General features: G+C 39.8%; 1 protein-coding gene across 10 annotated transcripts in view; it reads left to right on the forward strand.

Moving 5' to 3' along the window:
- The window catches only part of LOC136446551 (arf-GAP with GTPase, ANK repeat and PH domain-containing protein 1-like), an 83,641-nt gene that overhangs the window by 34,427 nt on the left and 26,065 nt on the right, over nucleotides 1-23,149 (forward strand). For 9 of the 10 annotated variants that reach the window (XM_066444974.1, XM_066444975.1, XM_066444976.1 and 6 more), the window contains exons 2-7: nucleotides 13,776-13,834; nucleotides 14,421-14,508; nucleotides 15,617-15,702; nucleotides 16,226-16,367; nucleotides 17,049-17,183; nucleotides 18,821-19,116. In XM_066444974.1, the coding sequence (XP_066301071.1) occupies nucleotides 13,776-13,834; nucleotides 14,421-14,508; nucleotides 15,617-15,702; nucleotides 16,226-16,367; nucleotides 17,049-17,183; nucleotides 18,821-19,116 (806 nt within the window). Of the gene's footprint in view, nucleotides 1-9,939; nucleotides 10,039-13,775; nucleotides 13,835-14,420; nucleotides 14,509-15,616; nucleotides 15,703-16,225; nucleotides 16,368-17,048; nucleotides 17,184-18,820; nucleotides 19,117-23,149 lie in introns of those variants that run through there. The other variant, XM_066444982.1, reaches the window with a different exon arrangement.

Genomic DNA, 23,149 nt, shown 5'->3' on the forward strand with positions numbered 1-23,149 from the left:
CGTTCGTAGATAACAAGGCAGGTAGCAGTAAAGGTGGTTTCTTCCATTGTTCATTTCTTGCATTCCTGTGCTTTAGATTTGAAATAGCTGATTTTTAAGAATCTATGTCCACCATATTTTTTTTTCAAGAAAAGGGCGGACAGTGCACTTAACCGACATGATCTTAGTCATTATATCAAATAATCAATAAATGATAGAGGCCTTTGAAAACTGTTAATGTTAAATTTTGCATAAATCTCTATGTCATGGTATGCTTTTTGAAAGAGAGACTCTGATGCCAATGCCATCTCCATATACATGACTAGAGGTGTTTTTGATACGTTATACAAAATGGTTTCATCTGCCAAAGGGTTCTGACAAATGATCATGATTCTCGGGAACTACTTTAGAAAATAGCGGCACATCGCAATATCGTCCAGACATATGTGTAAATCTACCATGTGCAGTCAACTCCGAAAATTAATTTCGACCATGGATGGCCTGTCTGATTCACCGACATTATGCGGAATGCATCATCCTCTTCGCGCTGAGTCAGTCGGCAGCGTTTGCCGCCGGAATTGTCTCCAGTGTAGGTGTGAAGTTTGCCTGGTAGTTTACATGTTTACCCCTGTCAAATGTGAACGTTTCAGTCAACATTTCTGATGGAGAAAGGGTTGGATTTTGTGACAAGCATTTTTAGGTTTTATACCCCCAAATTGAACTCTATTATCGGATAAAGTAATATATGAATCTTCAGGGATTCATGTAATGTATTTTTCCATCACAGTTCGATGAAGAGGTGCCGTGAATATTACTGTGAATTGGTTTGTCTACAGCGGTGACAAATATTTTTGTATCCCCCGGGTATCGGCAAACGGGGCTCCAACAATTTGTTTGTATTTGTCAACTTCAATCAGTCAGAAAGGGAAACCGGCCACTTTTTCTGTCAGCAAAAATGTCACAAGCAAAGGATGATTTTCTGTTGATTCAAGATCTAGATCTATATGATAACATGTGTATCCAATATTTTCTTATCAAAACCATGAAAATAATTCTTTGCAAGGTGACAATATGTTTGTTTTTGTCAACTCCAACCAGTCATAAAGGGAAACCACCCGCATTTTCTGTCAGCAAAATGTCATAAGCAAAAGACGGTTTTCTACATCAAATTAAGATCGATATGATTATATCCAATATTTGAATTGAGGTATAAAACCTCTGAATAACGATTTCTGCTGAAGTGACAATACTGAATTCCATCAGCTTGATTACAGTTTTATGTGTTGCCATAATACAGTGTAATTTGGCTAGTTAGATGACCCAGAACATTGTTAAGCATATAAGTATAGAATTGGGTATTTATCTTACATTTGTACATAATACTATAGATTATGATATTTGGAGAAAAAATATCGTGATTATCAATTGTTTCAAATATTTGTTGTGACCTCCTTTAGACTGTCTTGTTTGAAAGATATGTTAGATGATCATCATTCTGATGATTAGAAAGCATAACCCAAGTTATAAACTTTTAAGTAAGAATGTTGATTCTTGGTCAAGATCATGAAAATGTTTATCAAACAAAATGAAAAATATTCTTGATTTATGTATATCAAGATGAGAGGAAATATAAGAAAAATGAAGCAAAGAAAATTTGCATACCACATATTGAAAAATATTCATAAATAATATGAATTACAATTGAACAAAAAGAAATTAAACAAAGAAAATACACATATTTCAAAGTTTTGTCCAGGGATGTTATATATATCTTCATACTTATTCACACCTGCCCCTTCTCTCTGGGGACAAATAACCAAAAGGACAATATTTTTTCATCACTATAAGTTTAAAGTGTTTTATTTAAATTATTATTACAGTCACTGTGATAGTTTTGCCATTTCATTCTTAAATTCCTCGCATATTTCTGCAATTCACTTTTGTTGTTCAGTTTCAAAGTTTACAAAAGCCATGATTTATTCATATAAACATTATATCGTTGATAATAAGATTGACTTGTAGTTAGGTGCATGAATTCTGTCATTTTTTGTTGTGGGTAACAGAAACAGTAAGATATGTGAATTGTTTACAGAGCTCTTGCCTGGATAATAATGTTTTGTCAGACCCGCCATTTTGTAAGATCCCCCCATTGTCAAAAGGTATATATGTTGAATACTGCCAAACAACAGAGGTCTATTTCTTGCTCTATACAAAACATCTTCAATACTTTTCCAGCACTGTAGTCAAAAGTAATACTGATACATCACTACATGATGAATGTGTGTTATTATGCCTACATGACCACATGTGTATCGCATGCAGTTTTATTAATCCTGTTTAAATGGTGATTGTGCGTAATGTCACATACAATTATGTCACGCCTTTTGCTCGGTTGCTATCGAACTAACCTCATTCATTGGGAATCAAAATTGAATATTTCAAAAGATGCTCATGTATAGGAAGTTCAAACTATTATTGTCAAAACATAGATGTATACAGGTTAGTGCAGGTAAAATTGGAGTTGTTTCTGATGTCTACCTGCACTTAACCTGTACTGGTCCAAGTACTGGGTAACGTTATATACAGGTTACTGATTAGTGCAGGTAAAACTGGAGTTGCACAGGTATTGATGTCTATATGATGTCTACCTGCACCGGTCCATGATAAAACCATTTTATGGGAAGAAAACAAATCATGCAGGTAAAGTTTGTCTGGTGCAGGCAATATTGAATCTTACCTTTTCGTTAATTGGTTCACACGATTGTCCCCTCCTATCTGCTTGACTGTGTTTTCATGTATGCTCCTAGAATACCACAACAACATTCTGTTATGAAAACGCATTGCTCTCTTTGTGATTACCATCCACAATAACAGCTTGTTCAGTACCAACCAACACTACTGTGTTTTCCTTATCAGTTTGTCTGTGTGAATAGTTTATAACAACATCCTTTATCCTGTCTTGTAGGAAACCAGACTGTCTTGAACAAAGTTATTGTTATCATTGTAAACATGTTTGAACTATTTAGAACAGAGTTCCTTTTGTGGGTGGTATCCTTTTCTCAGCTATAGGAACATCCTGGTTGCTCAAAGTTTCAAACAGTCAAAATTGTATCCAGTCGACAGGGAAAGTACCTTAAGAAGTTGACATGAGTGACGCATACTGTTGTTTACTTTTCTGGCTGGGAAACTTTGAAGTTGGTAGCTCTAACACGATAAGAAAACAGTGGGAATGAGTTTCCAGGTATGGGTATCGGGTAAACATCTGTGTTTCCTCTCGAAGTGTGTGCTGAAGGGGAAAACATACCGTCAACCATGTAAACCTGAAATACCTCTAGAGCAAAGGGTCACTGCTTTTCAGACAAGACTTCTCCCTTGTTTCTTGAATTCTACCCTTTTTATCAGTTGGGAAATTCGGTACTAAAGAAGGTTTGACAGATGTGTGGCAGGTTCTACTTTACAGTGGGGGTGGACAGGTCGTTTAGTGGAACACCCTCCCTCTTTTGAAGTGGACTAATTCTGATGTTGAAACAAGCCTTGCACTATGTATTCGCTGTTTACTAGCCCTTTCCCTACAATTGCTCTGTTTTACCTATTAAATAGTACAATGCAAGAGTTATCGCTATTAGTTTACGGTCACTTCATAAAAGTAATTCCACACTTATGAAGAATTATCACAATTTCATTATTGTCATATGGTTTATTTATCATGTGAAGATAAAATGGAGGATAAATTGGCTTCAAATTCAGTCCTGAAATTTGATAAAACCTGCATTAAATTGGTATAAGGGAACTCATTCACACTAATGTGATAATGCCATAGATAAGGATAATGATAAAGAAATGGTCAACTGTGTAAGGCTAAGCCCCAATTCTGTAAGGATAAGGCATCAAAAAGAAGCTTAGGCTAAGTATCAATCTTAATCAATAAGAGCTTAATAACTAAATAAGGCTTTGTAAGAGCAGGAAAAAAAGAAAAAGATTTGTTACAAGAATTGGGGTGTTGTAGATCTACATTGTAAGTTTTTTTAATCATTTTAAAACACACATAACGTTATGTACATGTATATATGGGCAATGAAATATGCATAGTAGTCTAGTCTTAACACTGACCTTTTGGCAATTAATTTCTCACGTAGAATCGCTTGTAGTTCTGGTTTTTACCTTATATGGTCATAGACCGTTGCCGAAATCATAATGAATCTTTTAGTATTATCACAGTACACAAAACTGGCTTTTATTGTGATGTGTAGCCTCGGGCTGCATGAATGATGACGCCTCCCTTAAGAGGGATAATTACATCCCATGGGTAGTAAGTTTTATATCTGTATGGAACAGTAGTTTTTGTTATATGATTTGACAGTATGAGTAGAGTAGAGTAGAGTAGAGTTTTTTGGTCACATTTTCATTTTGAAAGCAACTCTGTAGTTCTTTAGGATAATTTTGAAGAATGACTTGGTGAAGCCTTTACTTGTACCAGTATAATTACGTTATGATTATGTCTCAGGGTTGGTAACTTTTATTTCTGTATGGGACAGTAATCTTTGTTATTATATGTTAGTATGGAACATTTCTAGGTCAGCTTTTCATTTTGAAAGTAACCATGTATTTCTGTAGGATGATTTTTAAAAATTCCTTGATTTGAAAAAAAATGCTTCGGTAATCGTCTAAGTTATACAGGTATGATTATGTCTCGGATGGTAAGTTTTATTTCTGTACAGGACATTAATTTTTGCTATTATTCTATCATTTGACAGCACAACAGTATGAAACATTTGTAGGAGGTCACTTCTTCATTTTGAAATTCATACAGTTTTTAAAAAAAAATTATTTAAATAATGTCTCGTACAAATGTATATTAAGATAAACTGATATCACAGAAAGGTCCATGGACAATCGATGGTATCAACTGTCCTTTGAGACTTAGTTTTAGCCTTGTTGACGCCATTGTGACAAATATTATGTCAGTCTACTCTGTTTTGCTACACCTCATCCCTGCATTGATAAGAGTGTATATTAAGTTACTGTGATAATCAATTATAATGTGAAAATTTGATAATAAGTATTAACCTAATTATGCATTGTGTTAAGGCTCTTTGAATGCTGGTTAAGGTATGAGCACACAGTATTTCGCCGCGACCCCCGGAGTCTGTGACGTAGGGGTAAGAAAATAGTGCGGCCGAAATGTTTGACCGTTTGTAAAAACCTCAAGGTGAGTGTCAGCGAGGCACGAACTTCACTAAATGGTAGTATAAAAGGTCGGCTTTCAGATGGCATGAATAAGATTGTGAAGTTTTTCGATTCGGCGTATAAATGCGCGTGACCTTTGCAGCTGCTTGCCTGGCGAGTCGGCCTGCAGTTCCGTATGACCCCGCATGACCCCATTTAAAAGAGGGCGTCAAAACGTTAAAAAACCATAACTTTTTTTTGTTTTCAGTTATTTTGTGGCTTGTACCCTCGACTCCAACATATTCTTTTTTCGTGATTTTGTAGGGTACCCTACTGTATTTTTTTCCGTGTCGATGTCAGTCACTTTGAGGTCCTTAACTATAGAAACCCCCATAGGCGAAAAACTGTGTTCTGCTACCTTGAACCATTATCTAAAACATAGAAATGGAGGATTACAACAGATGGAGCGATGATTACAAGGCTAAGGTTCTTCTTAGAATGACTAATGGAGCGTCTGGAGGGGATAGAGGGTGTTTGTTATGGCAAGGGAGGGTCAGTAACTGCGGTTACGGGAGGATCAGTGTCCAGATCGGGCCACGATGCAGGGACCGGGAGGTGCACAGAGTCGCGTATTTCTTGTACCACGGCTCTCTGGACGGGGATTTACACGTGTCCCACGCGTGTCATCGCAAAACCTGCCTGGCGAAAGATCACCTGTCGCTGGAACCGGCTTCCGTGAACCACAGCCGGCGGATCTGTCTACATTATGGCCACTGCACGAAGCACGGATGCTACAGAGACTGTATCTTGGCGTGACCCGAACGGCGACCCCCCCTCCCCCCCAACCTTCCTTTACCTTCGAAGCAAGCAAGACCCCCCCCCCCCCGGCCACTCTACATACATGTCGTGCAAAAAGTTTTTCTACCTATGCTCTGGGTACCACTTTTGAGTTCTTTTCTTCTTCTTCTTCTTCTTCTTTTCTTCATTTCGCGTAGGAATGGTCTCTGCTCACGGTAGGGTGTAGAGAGTCTCTGCTGTACGCATCTCCATTTGCGTCCTTTGGTTGCATCTTTGCTTTTCGTAGGCTACATCTACGCTTGCGGTGTCCCCAACCCTTCTTGCGTTTCGCCTGGTATGCCTCCTCCTTGTCAATTGCTTCGAACGCAGCCTTCCCGGGACTGTCATGGGGATTGGACGCCCCCAGGTAATCGTTGACTCGGCAGATAGCGGCTCCCGACCCGACTGAGTCTGCCAGACCAGCCGCGTGCACTCTGCCTGCATAGTTCTTTGTAAAAGTCATGTCCTTTGGCACGGCCTTAACGGCACGCTTGTGGAATGACTCGCATTTATTGGTCGTCATTAGTTTCCTTTGACGTTTGACAGCTTCAGGGCTGAGGCGGTAATCCACAAGGTGTTGTAAGTCGACGCGGTCCGACTGCGTGAGCGCCAGGTTACCACCTCCGGGAATTTCTGCCGCGGTCCGCTCGTCGTCTGGTTCTGGGTTGTGTTGTGGGCATTTGAAGACCGCCGTGCAACTTGAATGGTCTCCAGCGATGCAGTCGACTAAAGTAATGCGCAGGTGTTCACATTCAGCATAAAAGTCTTCGACGCTGTCCGGGTGATGGTCCTGCGCTATGTATAGGCCATCTTTGCACGTGTTGACGATGTAATTCCCAACTTCGCGGCTTGCTTTCTGTCGACTTACTTTAGTTGAGTTTCCTCCTTGAAAAACCTCAAGGTCAAGAGGGTAGGCCTTGTTAAGATGATTTCTTGCGTTGTGTTGCATGCAGTCCTGCTTTTCTGCAGGCGGCAGTCCGGCCTCACTGAGGGCCTCGTTCGCTCCTTTCAGGCTCGCTGCATCGTTGTCCGAACACAGAATCCCCAAAGTCAGTCCACTCTGTATGACGTTCTCCGTGTTCGCCTTGGCCATCTTTTTCTCGCTGTTTCCCATCTTCAGCGTTCTGTCGAATGTACAAGTACAGTTAGCGTGATGGGCAGGACCGGTAGGTAGTCCCTTTCGCCGCAGCTTCGCACACTCGGCGCAAAGCTGGCTCTCTGTGACCAGGGACAGCATCATCTTCTTATGTGTGTCTGACTCGAAAAGGGGGGCCTCGGCTTGTGTCCCTGGCTGCCCCCTCGACCTTCCCTTGGGTGGGTTATTATAGCCAGTGTCAGTCTCAGCTGCGACGGTCGGGCTTTCTTTGAGACCCGCCTCCAGACGGAGCCTTTTGACTTCGGCAAGCACGTTGCAGTTTTTTTTCATTTGTTCTTTGTTCAGTGTCTCGAACGCCTTGCTGGCTTCAGTCGACTTCCTCTGTGTCACGGTGCGGCTAGGGCCAGGAACATTCAGTGAAGCAAATAGTGGTTTAAGGGCGGTGGGTCCATAGCGATCCTTTGTTCCAGGAGTCACCGCCTGTATGTTCAGCTTCACGGGGAGCGGACCGCGCGAGCCTGGCCGCCTTTTGTCGGTTCGCTGGAAGAGTTCCGTCGTCTTTGTCGTGTAGCCACATGTCTTGCAAACAAGCGCCTCTTTGCAGCCGAATCCAAGCTTACTTTCCAGTTTCCCTGAAAACTTACACACTCCTTTGCACGACTTCTTACCGTTGGCCTTTCGGTGTCCTGCATTAAACAGATTGACAAGTTCCTCCATCTTTGACATATCCACAATACGATTCCCGTTCACCTTGTCCTTGTTGTAAGGTCTCCTCTCTGTATAGTCCTTTCTCTTCACTTTACGTAGCTGCGGGATGATGACGTGATCCCCAGCCTTGGGTCGGTAAAGCATGTCGTACGTGTCGGCATCCAACCGCTTCTTCGTGTCAAACGGCGCCGGTGTCTGTGCCCCGGGCTCCACGTCAGGTGAGCGGTCGCTGTCGGGTGTGTCATCAGTGCCTGTGCGTCCCTCCGTGGAACACGCCCCGTCCGCTAATACACCCTTCTTCGCCACAGTGTTTCCAGGCTGAAAGCTCTGAGGGCGGCGGCGACTCCGAATTTTTCTAGCTCGATTACCAGGTAGTTTTCCCATACTTGCTGAAGTAATACAACTGAGAAGCAAACAGCGCGTGTGATCGACACAGTGTCAGTCGGAGAATGGGGCGAATGATGGCGTATCCTCGTGTAAAAGTGGCAAACTTCACTAATTAATAGCAGCAGAACGTCATTAATCTTTCGCTATGTTCTAAGAGCAGGGTGTTTATTTTATTTTAGTAATAAAGGCCGTAACGACGTGCTGTGCGCACCGGGGGGCAGCTCCGGCGTCCGGGTGCCCACCCCACGCCAGATAGTCTAGATACCAGATGTGACAGAACGAAGGGGAGAGAAAGGGAATATTGCGCTGCTAACACATCTGCTGTTTACATGATAAGTTAAGATTTGTAGTCGGGTTGATGTCGTTTGATATCTTGATACACAATTTGAACAGCTAGATCTATTCTTGGTCCCTCACGCCGGAATTCAATCTTTCAAACTTTCTACATCCCTTCCACACAGGACACTAACTACATGGATACACATAAATATAGTACACACCGTTGTCGGCTCTAATCTGTTCCCTTAACATAAAAAGGATATCAATAATCCACAAACAACGTTCATTTTCTCTCTGAACCATTTTAATACACAATACACATCATTCCAGACAACAGTACATAGTATGCGTCCTGCACAATAGCACCAAGGACAGGGCCACAGTCGGCCAGTGAACGTACAAAGTACAAAGTTGGTATTATCTGAGCGGAGGTGCGTCGGATTTCCATGGAAATTGGTACACATACTCATGAGGTGTTGGTACCTTACATGAATTAAAAGAAACGACAGGTCAAGTTCGTTAAGGTATGAGCACACAGTATTTCGCCGCGACCCCCGGAGTCTGTGACGTAGGGGTAAGAAAATAGTGCGGCCGAAATGTTTGACCGTTTGTAAAAACCTCAAGGTGAGTGTCAGCGAGGCACGAACTTCACTAAATGGTAGTATAAAAGGTCGGCTTTCAGATGGCATGAATAAGATTGTGAAGTTTTTCGATTCGGCGTATAAATGCGCGTGACCTTTGCAGCTGCTTGCCTGGCGAGTCGGCCTGCAGTTCCGTATGACCCCGCATGACCCCATTTAAAAGAGGGCGTCAAAACGTTAAAAAACCATAACTTTTTTTTGTTTTCAGTTATTTTGTGGCTTGTACCCTCGACTCCAACATATTCTTTTTTCGTGATTTTGTAGGGTACCCTACTGTATTTTTTTCCGTGTCGATGTCAGTCACTTTGAGGTCCTTAACTATAGAAACCCCCATAGGCGAAAAACTGTGTTCTGCTACCTTAAAGATTGCTCTGTCATTTCCAAACTCAAGACTACCCAGTCGTATAATATATGCGCATATTAATGAGTGTCATGTGCATGAGGGGTGACATGGTTAGGACCAAGTGGTATCTGGGAATTGGCTGGTCTCAGGTGGTCAAGCAATAAAAAATTTGTGTGGAAAATTTCGTTCACCCCTACACTGACACAATAGAATATCCCAAGGTAAGAGAAGATACAGAAAAGCTGACTTGTACCACTATGTAACAGGGGTGGTCAGGATGGTGTTTATTGTCTCATGTGGCTCAAGCAATACAAGGTTTAAAAAAAACTAGTGTCACCCCTGTGGTAAACAGTAGAATATCCCAAGTCAAGAGAATGTACAGGAAACCTGGCTTGTACCACTATGTAACAGGGGTGGTCAGGATGGTGTTTATGGTCTCAGGTGTGAGCCATTAGGTGCCAGAGGTATTCATTGTGGGAAAAGACAGACAATAGAACCATACGGAGCCGTAGCATTAGCAGCACAAACACCGTGAGAACTGGAGGGTGGGGTATCACAGGAGACAATGCCGTACAAACTGATGAAGTTGTCATCACGAAATGGTAAGACAACTTTACGTTATATCATGTTTCTTTGATAAATTTATCGGTAATGTGAGTGGGCAGTGTTTTGGATGGTATTCTTGGAAATTGGAACGCATGTTATTAGTCATAAAAGAGGCAGACAATAGAATGGGAAAACACATTTGATTTTGTTATGATAGCACATGTAGTTAAAAGAAATGTGCAATTTTTGTTAAACAGAGCCTAGCAACATTCAATTCTTGCTAGACGGAGCCTTTAAAATGAGGGGAGAGTTAGAAAGCAATCATTACAATAGCATATTGCTTTAAAATTTTGAGTGTTTTACTAATGTATAAGATGCATCAGAGATCAAAATGCTTTATTTTTCATTTCTATAATATTCCATTCATACTAGCAAACCTGTATTCTTTTACATTTTAGCTTGCCAAAGTTGTTAAATTTTTTTTGTGCAATTTCAAATATTTTTCTGCATTTTGTATTTCTAGTTAGCTTTTCTTTTGATGATACATGTAAGTCAGTTTGTGTGCAACTTATACATGTATAATATTAACAAAATTTTATGAATATATTGTAAGAAAGAAGACATATGTTACATACATGTATTTCAACAGCCTTATAATTACTTTACAATAGAATTTCTTGTAGTTTTCATCCAAATTTGAATGTAGTTTCAGTTGATAGGAGTCTAGGAATTAACAATAACAGTTGGCATGCATGATATCTAGGTTAATATAAAGTGGCCCTTAATTCTGTCTCTTCCTCAAGTAAGATAATCCTCATGTCCCCGAGATGACCCTTCCCAGCTGACCATTTTAACACCTCCATCTATAAAAGATCTTTCTTTGATTGAAGTTCCTGATTTATACCAGGCACTCTACAGTACAAACATCCCAGGATTCCTGACTCAAGCCACCCTGCTTACTTAACCCAGTTAAAGCTGGGAGATACACATGAGGTCAACATCTTATGAGGGTCTGCAGGGGGAGGGGGGGATGTGAATTCAGAAGTACCCCCTTAGTCCCCCTACGTTAAAATCAAGGAAGGCAAATGCCAATTCCGCAAAATTTTGTCACCTCTCTATGAATTACGTTATATGATCACTATGAATTACAAGAAATGAGAATAGGCTGTCAACGCCTTACGGCATAGAGCATACAGGCCCTCTCTTATGTGTTGGATGCACCAAAGAAGCAGAAAATTTTCATCGTTCAAACTTTCATTTTGACCAAATATCAAGCAAACGGCCTTAAAGAGAAACACACATGTTTAAAAAGTTTATGGGACTACCTTTGCTTTCCTTTTTTTTTACACCCAAAAAAAGAAAATAATGGCTTGAACAATTCCTACAGATATATTGTTTCCCTGAGTAGTACCGTATTGTTGATCCGGCATTTTCCTGTATTCCCCTACTACTAGCCCTAGCCACTGTGTTATAGACATCCCTTCAGTAATTCCCCTGTGACACAAAACTGATAGGTCAGCAAGATGGGTCCAATACTTATTGATCCATCTGGAATAGGACACAACAAATGGCAGCAATCAGTTAGAGCTAAGTTCCTTGTGTATTACGTATACATATACATGTAGTATGTAGAGCTGTGTTAAGTAGAACTGTATTCTAGTGTACTGCCCTGAAGTTATTCATTGATTATTAAGAGCCAGAAGGACTAGAGGACTAAAATCTATCGACCTATGTACCTAGACCAAGAACATAAACATAAATCGAGTATCAACATCACAGACAAAATTTTCATATGCCATAGATTGATTTCTGTTGTGTGCAATACATGTATGTAGAATCCACTCCATTCATAAATGATATTCAAATTTCTCATCTGGGCAATTTTGGAAATGTCGAAATTAGGTATTTCAGGTAGATATGTCTCAAATGGACATTAGACTGTATTATTATTATAAATGTTTGGAAAATAACACCTTTGCCTCATTCTTTAGTCATTTTCTGGTACAGAATATCCTGTTATCGTCTCAGCCTTGAGATATAACTGGCCCATTAATTTTGCACATTAGAATGGCATGAAGAATTGTAGAGATCTCTCCTCCTATGTGAAAAATTTATTTCACACCAGCTCTATCCCCTGCCTGGATTTTGTGCTGTCCTGAAAACTAGGTCCCAATCATTACTATTTGTTTGTGAGTTACCAGCATAACTCATGAAGCTTAGTATGTGGATAGGTCTTGATTTGTCAAAGAGATAAGATTTTGGGCACCCTGGCGGCTTTCCTTAAAGTAAGTGCAGTAGAACTTTCCAGAGTTTTATATCTCGTTTTGTACAATCATGTACATGCATGGATGAGGAATTGTAGAGATCTTCCCTTCTCTGTGAAAAATTGATTTCACACCGCCTCTATCCCCTGCTAGGATATTGTACTGTCCTAAAAACTGGGTCCCAATCATGGCTACCCAATATCTCTTCTTTGGACTGGGCGTCGGGGAAAATATCGTCTCGGTAGTTGCTTGCTGCCGCAATCGCAAACTCTAACCTTTAGCGAGAACCTAATGTAGATGTCTGCTGGTGACATATTATTTGATTTAAGCTATAGGATTTCAGTAGACCATACTGTAGCCCACCTTGTGTAAATATTGCATACACAGCCCATTTAGCTAATGTGTATGTTACAAGTTGTCAGCTGGAATGATTTTCTACTGTATATTTCATCGTGATAGTGCCCAATTATAAAAGCAATCATATTGTACTTGTATAAAACTCTGTATAAAAACAACAACAGGGAATAGCACACTATTAAAGTTAAACTGATAGTGAATGAGTGTACATGTACATTGTAGTTGCCATCAGAATTATTATATGCTTGGTTAGTTTTATTTGAAGGTCATGGGTCAATATTTATCTCTCCTGTTAGACTAAGCACAATATATGCACATACAATGTATTCTAATCAGCAGATATACAGTACACAATTTCATAAATTTTCATGTATACACTTAGGTCAGTGAACACACAATTTTCTGAAATATTACATTAAAAAGACTGTCCGATATTTTATCGCTATTTTACGTACTTTGACTCTCATAACCTTGACTGATGCATTCTATCAAGTTTTTACGCCATGCGTGTCCTCCGCTAGATTTTATCGTTAATTGGACAATTTGCGCTGTATGGACTAAAGCGATACAGATAGCCGCGTAGTAAAGCTGGTCTCTGTAGATGAGATTGATTACTCAAGGTCAAGAGAAAATTATGTACTTCACAATGCTCCCCTATCAGATCATTACTATACAGTTCCTTTTACTGGATGGTATCTTCTGAATTGGCTTTTCAACTTAAAATGTCCAAAGAGTGAATTATTTATGTGTTAGAAGATGAAATCTGTGATTATCACTATCAGTTGTTTCAGTGCGGCATTTTTCCATCAGAAGCTATGATGAAATATGGTGATTTCCATGCTCTTTCTTGTGAAATACTTGAAAGCCAAGACATAGTAAAAACAGATCCTAAATTTGATTATGAGAATGCTGTATTTACCTACCTTGAAGGTTTTATATAATATGATATGTGCACACAGCTAAGAATTATTCTTAGCTTTAGTGTACAAAACTACAATGTAAATACATTTTGTAAATATTCTGTTGAATCAGTTTATCCTTTGAGTTTGATGCAAGATTGTAGTTGATCCTTCATTGCAACAGTTCTAAGATTAAGTTATGTCTAATGACAATCATATCATTAAACCAGTTAGTAACATCAATATTAACCAGTTTTCCTTGTGTTTCTCCAGATGCCTTTGTGAACAGTCAGGAGTGGACAGTTAGCAGAGCTGTACCAGAGCTCAGATTGGTAAGGAAATTTTACTACTTTTATCCTAATTTTCTTCAGAAAAGAAAATATGGAATCAATACATCACTATAATCTGATAATATGATTATTATGCTCAATACAGAGTTGGAATTAAGCTTTTGGTTGATATCTTATTGCAACTTGCTATAAGTTATAACTACAGTATTCTGTGATAACTACTACATTTATGTTATGCCCGGGCCGGGATAATGTTGTATTTGTGTGTTCCGGACTGGGGTTCTACTTTTATCACACAGGCTTCAGAAGAATCAATCAAAGCCGCTTCGAGTGCGCCAGTTGTGCCGCTGTCGAAAACTTGAATACCAGATTCGGACGTTGGAATTTGCTGTTGTTACAATTTTGTTCGAGGACTTTTCTCAACTTGCCACATTTCGCATTGAAACATGTGTTTTTTCGTGTGGGTATGACATAAATCAAGTACAACACGGTGTATATTCCGCATCCTCCTCGGTCCCAGCCCGACCGCGGGTAGGATTGCCAGGCTGGTACCTCAGGTGATCCGGAATACACCATGTTGAATTCCATATAAATATATGTCTAACTGTCTAAGTGTTGTGTTACACAGGGAGTATGTGGAACCTTACAGAGTGGGAAGTCAGCCCTGGTGCACAGATATCTCACTGGATCCTACCTGGCTGATGAGTGTCCAGAAGGTGAGTTTTTAACCTTTAGCACACTGAAGTAGCCATTTGGCACCCAATTCTCTATTGGTTACAGAGTTAGGCAGCAGGGAGAAGGTTAATGAAGTCTCCATAATTTCTCCTTGGAAGCTTCTCACATCTTACTATTATTGTTGCCATACATTGTATCATGTACAACTGTCCAGCATTGAAGCTCATTTATTCATTCATTCAACAAAAAACTGTCCTCCTGCTTAAATCATCCAACCCATTTTTCTACCAAAGGAAAATCAAGGTTAGATGGATGTCAGGATTGTACATGTATGACTGTCACAGATGAAACAGGTTTCCTTTATATATGTAAGAAAAGCCTTCCCCATCGACTAAGAATAATCATACCTTTATTCTTCAGAAAGACCTAGGAATCTTAATTCAGATATGTCTTCAACTATCAAAGTAACTTTAAACAGGACAAATAGACACAGTGAAACTTTGCATTGAAGTCAGCATGAAGTGAAATATTAGACTGCAACTTAATGAAATTCTCTAGATTCCCTGTGTCTATCCAAATTACATGCCTTAGGCCACACCAATTTATTTCCTTGCTTCTCTAACATTTTAAGGTGAAAATATAGCAAGCAGACATCATAAAAGCAGGGGGCAGGGAGGAAAACTTGAATATGACTGTATTCTTAACCTTCTCCCTGCTAACTCCATAATGAGTACATTTTGGGGTGCCAAATGGCTATTTCAGAGTGCTAAAGGTTACAACTTACAGTGCACAAAGGCATGCGCCTGGTACTCAGGTCTTGTTTGTTCAGTTTAGCATATTTTGTTTTTAGTCCGAGAATCAACAAATTAAACAGATCTAATTTTTCGTTTAAAAAAACAGAGAGCCAAAAATTTTTCCCCTCTCTCTCTCCCCCCTCTCTCTCTCTCTCTCTGTCTCATGAGCTCTCTCACTTTCTCTCGCTCTTTCCCTTTTTCTCTCTCCCTCATTCACTCACTCTTCATTTGAACTAGAAGCATAATGCTTCAGACCAAGGGTTGTGCTTGAAAGGAAGTATAATTCATATTCCATAGCTGATAGTACAATGTAGCTTAAAGAAGTGTTTTTAAGACCCGATCCTGTCATCTTCAGGTGGACGGTTTAAGAAGGAGGTAGTAGCAGACTGCCAGAGTCACCTCCTTCTGATCAGGGATGAGGGGGGACCACCTGAACAACAGGTAAGAGATGATGTCTTAGTGCATTTCTTGGCAGTTTTTTTTAAAAGGCGTAAGTTACCGATACTTTGCATTAAGAATATGCTGAAAATTGTTCAATTTATAGTATTGTATCAAGTGTATTGTAGTAGTCCTTTGAAAATACATCATAACCTGAAAAACTTTGCGATCTACATTGTATTTCCTAAGTACATGAAATCACAAACAACTTTAAGCAGTATATCTAATGCATGTGTATAGTATTACGTATATTTGACTTTCAAATCAAAGGCAAAATTTCATGTCAAATTTGAATAAAAACTCCATGCAGAAAGATCAACCTGCAAGTGATCAAAATTTTGACAATTGAAAAATGGTCTCTTTCTGCAGTTCTCATGATGGGTGGCTACGGTAATATTTGTTAAATACCAAAAAATGGTCTCTCAGTCTCACTGCAGTTCAAAGGATGGGTGTATGCTGTAATATTTTTTAACACTGAAATGCTCTCACTGCAGTTAAATAACACTAAGATGGTCTCTCCCTGCAGTTCTCAGGATGGGTGGACGCTGTAATATTTGTCTTCAGCCTGGAGAATGAGGACAGCTTCAATGCCGTTTATCAGTATTATGCCAGGATTGCGAACTACAGAAACACAGCCGAGCTGCCGCTAATTCTGGTGGGGACGCAAGGTAACAACCAACAATCATTGTCTCAAATACTGTGATTCTTGAAATATTTGCAGTGGTTTTGTTTTGTAAATATTTCGTGGTGCCCCTCCACCGCAAATATGTACACATTTTTGTGCTACAGTATTGTTTCGACCATAATTTTAAAACATTCCTGCCACGAAAATAAATCCTCGTGAAATTAAACCAATTTACAGTACCTTAAGAATTATGACAGTGTTATCCTCCATCAATGTATGTCTCAAGAGTCATTAGTCAGTAGTTGTAGACAGGTGAAACACACCTGGGACAAGCTTGACAATGTATAGATTGATGTGGCAATGCTGTAAAAGTAGATCTAGTCTGCGGGGCCAAATAAACCAGTATCTTGTTTACTAGTATTAGCAAGATGAAATGATACAAAGGACAATGTGTCAGAAATTTTATCTTTATGGTGCTCCGTGTGCATATAATATATATTTTCTGCCTAAGGAAATGAAAAAGAATACCTCTAAAATAACACCTGCCATTAAACAATTGCCATGTGAAAGCTTTTTGAAGGCCAGGCTGTAACCCAGATTTGGACTGGACTTATAACACTCAGAGTTGAGGAAAACTGTTACTGTCACGGCTTGTGACAGAAAGTGTGCCATAGTAATGGGCAGAATTAATAACTGATGAAGTAACATTGAATCTTTCTTGTAGATGCCATTACGCCGAACAACCCCCGCGCCATAGACGACAGCAGGGCACGAAAGCTGGCGAATGACTTGAAGAGATGTACATACTACGAGACGTGTGCAACCTATGGGCTCAATGTGGACAGAGTTTTTCAAGATGGTGGGTGGACAATTTTGCTACAGCTTCAGGGCTGTGGCTGTTTTTCTGCAATATGTGTTTTTAACCTTTTGCACGCTGAAGTAGCCATTTGGGACCCAATTCTCTATTGGTGACAAAGTTAGGCAGCAAGGAGAAGGTTAAAGCTAACCGATACCTTTGGCACCACAGTCACCCCTGAGTAAGACGGCTGGATTCTTTTATTCTTTATTTTTGTTACACATCACAAACCATCACCTGCATGCAGGGGGAGAAACATTGTATCTCACCTTGAATTAGTATAGCGTGTTACAATTCTGTTAAAAAATAATCATATACAAAGACAGAAGAAAACCACTAATAGTGCATTAATTTGGCAAAGAAATTAATCTAATTGAAAGATTGGCCCAAGCTTTTACTCTGGCAAGTCCAATTATAGCTCAATGCAAGAAAGATTTCTGTAGATGCTTAGTCCTAGTTTTAGATACAAAACTTAAAGCTACATGTAGATATTCCATTCAGCCTGTCATATCAATTTCCCTGATGAGGCTTCTTCCGTAGTTCAGGCTGGAATAAGCACAGTACACAAAGCTCATACACTTGCACACTTGCACTAGTTAAAGTACTGTAATTCTTGTTTCTTTCAGTGACTGTAACTTAATGTTCACTGTTTTCGCGGTCACCCCTGTACCTTGAACTTATCATCACCGTGAAAAAATCTGTTGTTATTATTTATGATTCCTTCACACATTCGTTCTGTAAATCACTTGCCGCCACCGTAAAGTTTAAGTTCAGTGAAAATGTCAATTTTCCTAGCTTACTCCGTGAAATTTTGCTACCATGAAGATAAAGTAGTTACAGTATATATACAACACAAAAAGGTCTGATACAGGTTCTTGCAGTAGCACTTTAAGATTGTTATGACTGGGAAGGGTTCAGTTTGTGTTGAGACTTGCCGACCTCTTGCCCTACTAACTGTAGAGCTCCAGTAGAACACCCAAGCTGGTAATCCCCAAGTAAATGTTTACTTCCGCCAGTCTGACAGTCTCCAGAAGCTTTCCACTTTGCGAAGGAAACTTCTGTTGTGACTTTAAGAAATAGGGACAAATGACTGTTTTGTCATGCTTTCTGCAACTTTTGAGAAGTGCAGGGTTTTTGTATAAAATGGTTTTAAGGGCAAAAATGTTCAAGAGTGCGAGAAGTTAATATTGGAATCGTCAAGAAAATGATAGTTGACTATTTGTTTAGTTTAAGTCATAGATACAAGCTTCTTTTGTTTTGCATGTTGATTAATTGTTCAATTACGGCTATGGTTGCCACTGTCCCCGATGACAAATATGTTCCAAATGGAGACTACTGAATGAAAATATGGCTTTTCAAGGTCCCATAGATGTGCTTTTGAGGTCAGTGTTTTGTTTTTATGGGAAATGTCTTTTTGATAGGATTTTGATAATCTCCAAGCAGATTTTGGGGTAGAAAGTTGCAACATTTTCTGATCGGCTGTTTTTTGTGACAGTACCGGTACTCTTTTGATAGAGTAGTTGTCAGAAAAAAAACAGCAGAGGTTACCACTTCTTATCCAACATCTGTTTAGAGATTAGAATTCTGCTAGTGATAAGAATCTGTGCTGAATTGTCTCTTTTCTTTTGTTCCTCTCGCAGCTGCTCAGAAGATTGTGGCATTCCGGTACACCCACGGCCCTCCCACGGTGCCCAGCTCCCTCTCCCTCCCCAGCACACCCAACCACACCGCCACGCGCACCAACGGACACTTCGCCGTGCCAGCCCCTCCCATCACCAACGGTCGCCATGGCAACACGTTCGGAGTGACGTCAACGGGGACGTCCACCCTGCCCTCGCCGGGGAGCCAGAAGGACGGGAAGGACACGAGCGCCAGCGCCAGCAGTACTCCCACGTCCACGCGGAAAGCCTCGCGACGGAGATCCAATATTTTTACGGTAAGTTCTTGTTGCATTTATGTAGCGTTTAGTAATATGTGGTACACATGTATACGGTGGCCAAAAAAGCCTTGCTGATACACAGTATTTACAGTGAATCATTTAGCATTCCCACGTCCACGCCCAAAGCCTCACGACGGAAATATAAAAGTTCTTTTACCACAGCGAATCACCTGCCAAGTTTTGGTAGTTACTTAAAGGAGTGGCCATCCACCACCTGCTACTCTAAGACTTATAGGAAATTGTCTTCTCTTCATGTTCTGATGTGTTTCTGTCAGCATGCCAAGTTTTGGATGTGAGGATTTGCTACCACTGTGCAACCGTAATGCCAAACCAAATTGATTTGTCGGTTCTTGGATGAAACACCCTCCTCCAGCTGAGGCCTGACTCCCTTGGTACATTACCTCCCACATTGGCCCTGCTATTCTGCCCCTTGTTTTCAGCTTCTGGTGACATCACCACAAAACAGCTTTCAGCCAATCAGAGGATTTCCACAAGCTCGTCTTGTGGAAATCCGCAAAGGTGGCTGGGAAGCTATCAGCCAATCAGGTTACGTCTTTAGCTACTTTGGGTTCAGAACAAAATAATTGCTGTTTCTGCCAAATAATGCTAGCTCATAAATTATTCATGATCAACTGTCAGTAACATTACCACGGCTAGAATAGCAGGGCCGATGCGGGAGATAAACGTACTGAGCAAGCCGGGCTTGCTAGAGGAGGGTGGGATGAAAAAGATATTGCAAAATTACAACATTACAGTTCAAAATCAATGCGTCTGAGGGGAAAGTCTATCTGTACCTTGGTATACACAGTTTCAGGGAGTGAACCATTATATTATATATATATATATAGTAAGATGTAGATTTTCCTCCCAGCCTTCTGTTTTCATCTTGACCTCTTCCCGAATTGTTTCCTAAGAAATGTCCGAGAGCCAAGCAAAGAAATTGTTGTGGCCTAAGAGAGGACGCTATTACTGAGATGAGCAGCCATTGCTGACATCCATTTCTCCTGATAAGTTGAACAGTTCGGTGACTGGAAATGCTCTTACCCTACATTACTGCTGTCATATGGAGGATCATTTAAGTGGCATAACATCAGTCTTCCAGAAAGGGGGACACAGATCAGAAGGCATATCATCTTGGAGTGTATCAATTCTTGTAACTCACAGGTTTAAAATGGGAAGCATTTGGGGAATTCGTTTCTGCTTGTCACAATCAAATATAAGTAGAAATTACTTTCCTTCAAAGAGGTTCTGGGTAGATGACTGGATATATGTAATGCTTGTTTAGGGCTCAAAATGATTTTTTCTGTGTTTTCTACAGTATTTGATTTGTAGTACTGAGCCTATATACTTATACGGTTTGTTCTGGGGCAGTCTTCAGTTTTAAATCATTTTCCAGAACTCCATCACACTCATTGTTTGAGATCCCTTGTTGTTAATCTTCATGTTAAAGCTGTCGTTTTAAGCTGAGCAAAACATCAGAAGTTTACAACATGAAGTTCAGAGTTTTGGGACAGACAGGATGAAAATTTTGTCTGAAACAACTAGCAACTTTCCGTCATGGGACGTAGGGACGGGTCCTGGAGACTACAATGTATGTTTCTCCCATTTTTAGCGTGCAAAGATGGAAGTTCTAGATATTTTTCTGCAATATTAGAAAGCTTTCTTCAGATACTGGGTTACAAAGGAGTATTTCGAACCCTAATGTTGCAGCGTTTTGAAACATCTTTGCGCATGACGGCATGTGAACCCTCCCCCAAAGACTTAAGAAGATTTTCACCCCGTACAAGCATCCATCATACTAAACCACTCACTCTCTCCCCACTGTCTTTAGTAATACTGCTTCGTACACTTCTGGGAATGGGAGAAATCCTTGTCTGGGACTGGCCAGGTATTCCAGGAATCTTAACAGACCACTCCTGTGGTGTGTTCCTACCTGTTTCAGTAAGTGGAAAAGACATGCCAGGATAGTGTGTACCTCATTCAAACCACCAGAATTGTTTTTGGCCTGAAAATGATAATCAAAGTGCGTCTCTACTTTTTGTATCCCCGGCTTTTTTTAACAGAATGTATATGGATTTTTCAGTGAGTGGAAATTACATGCCAGAATACTGTAAATTTGATTATTATAGCAAGGACTTCATTTTGTGGTAGGAGGGAAAAGAGGTTTTCACAGCATTTTAAGATTTGTAGTACAGTACTGTATGTAGTAATACAATGGTAACGCATGTTCATAGTGTCATCAATGAAAACGCTACAAATGTTTCAATATTTGTGGTAGTGTGCGTCTCATTCAAACTGTCAGAATTACTTTTGACCCGAGAATGAGAATCAAAATGCTTCTCTACTGTCTTCTATAAAATTGTATCCCTATCTTTTTTTAGCAGAATGAAGGAAAACTTGAATATGTCTTTATCTACTCCCTAAAAATGTATGTACCAATCAAGATACATACCTCTTTCAGACTCTGTTTTCATGTTTGTGTTTCAGTTTAACATTACCATTTTAAATCGGAGAAACAGTACATCAATTCAGTGTTGCCTAATTCTCACATAGACTTGGCTTTCTTATTTTCTTTGACATACAACAAGATAGTAATTTTGTCAGCAAATTGCATTGATTCAGCCATAAGAATCATGATCATATTGACCTCTATTAGAGGTGTTCGTTTCGCTATAGAGGATCTAATCAATGGCAATTTCTTCCAGCCAATTAATACATGGAAGTGTTGAAGTAATTTTCCTGATTGAAAATCTGATGTAATTCGGATAGGATACCGACCCTTGCTCTTTTTTCATGCTAGAATGGAATCTAGACTTGGATGCAAAGTGGTTTTTAGTCAGGCTTTGGGTCTAAGCTTTCTCATTAACCTTTTGCTTGCTAAGGCCACACCGATTTAATTTGTTGGTTCTCGGATTTGAAAAAGTAATGCTGAACTGAAAATATTAAAATGAAAACATCTAGTCTGAGGGGAAAGTCTGTATACCTTGCAACTGTCAGTTTGATGAGGGGGTGAATATACAATGTTGTCAGATTCAAGTCCAACTTTTGTATTGGAAATTACAGTACAACTTTGCTTTAGAATATATAGTCAGATTCAAGTTTTCTGCCCAGTTCTCTGTTTTCATATTGACCTATAGCTGAAGTTAAGATATGTCCAAAGACCAAGGAAATAGATTAGTATTGCGGTTATAGCATTTCCTCCTGTAAATTCTGCCTGTGCCATTTAGATTGACAAATATGGAAGTAAAAGAGACACATTTGATAGTTTTTAGATGAACAAATATGGAAGTAAAAGAGACAATTTTGATAGACTCAGATTGTACGACCCATCCACCATGCGCAAGTATACGATTGTCGTTTATATCTCTAGGACAGTGTTCAGAATTTATGCAGCAAACAGTATCTTCTCTTCACCAGGGATATGGCCCATTTGAAGGAAATGGGTTTTACTGAAGCGAACTCATCATTACTGTCTCATGATAGTCGCTTGTGGGCAACGTTTGTCATTTTATGTTAGCTTGACAAGACCCACAAGCTCTGGTAGAAAAAGCTTTTAAGATTAAGTTGTCGTTTTGTATTGAGGGAGAGAATACCAGAGATGCGCAAGGTAACAGTTACTCAAGCAACTGGATAGATTTTAGAAAACAGTTGGTCGTTTCAGGTAGCATCTACTACCTTTCGTCAGTGACTGGACAAGATCTCCGGTTCTTAACCTTTTGCACACTGAAGTCGTCGTTTGGCACCTGATTCCTTATTGGTTACAGAATTAGGCAGCAGGGACGAGGTTAAGCAAAAACTAGGTATCTTATTACCTGGATGTCTAACCTTCATTGAAATACCAGTGATGCTTTTCTAATGGGTGATAGTGTATACAGTTTGCAGACTCACATTTTAACCAGTTACACAAGCCCCTTTCTTTTCAACAAGTGTGATGGGTTCTTTGAAACCACTGGCATATTAATAACATACCCATTGGAGTTTAACCTTTAGCACACTGAAGTAGCCATTTGGCACCCCATTCTCTATTGGT

Source organism: Branchiostoma lanceolatum, chromosome 12, assembly GCF_035083965.1.
Source record: "Branchiostoma lanceolatum isolate klBraLanc5 chromosome 12, klBraLanc5.hap2, whole genome shotgun sequence".
NCBI lineage: Eukaryota > Metazoa > Chordata > Leptocardii > Amphioxiformes > Branchiostomatidae > Branchiostoma > Branchiostoma lanceolatum.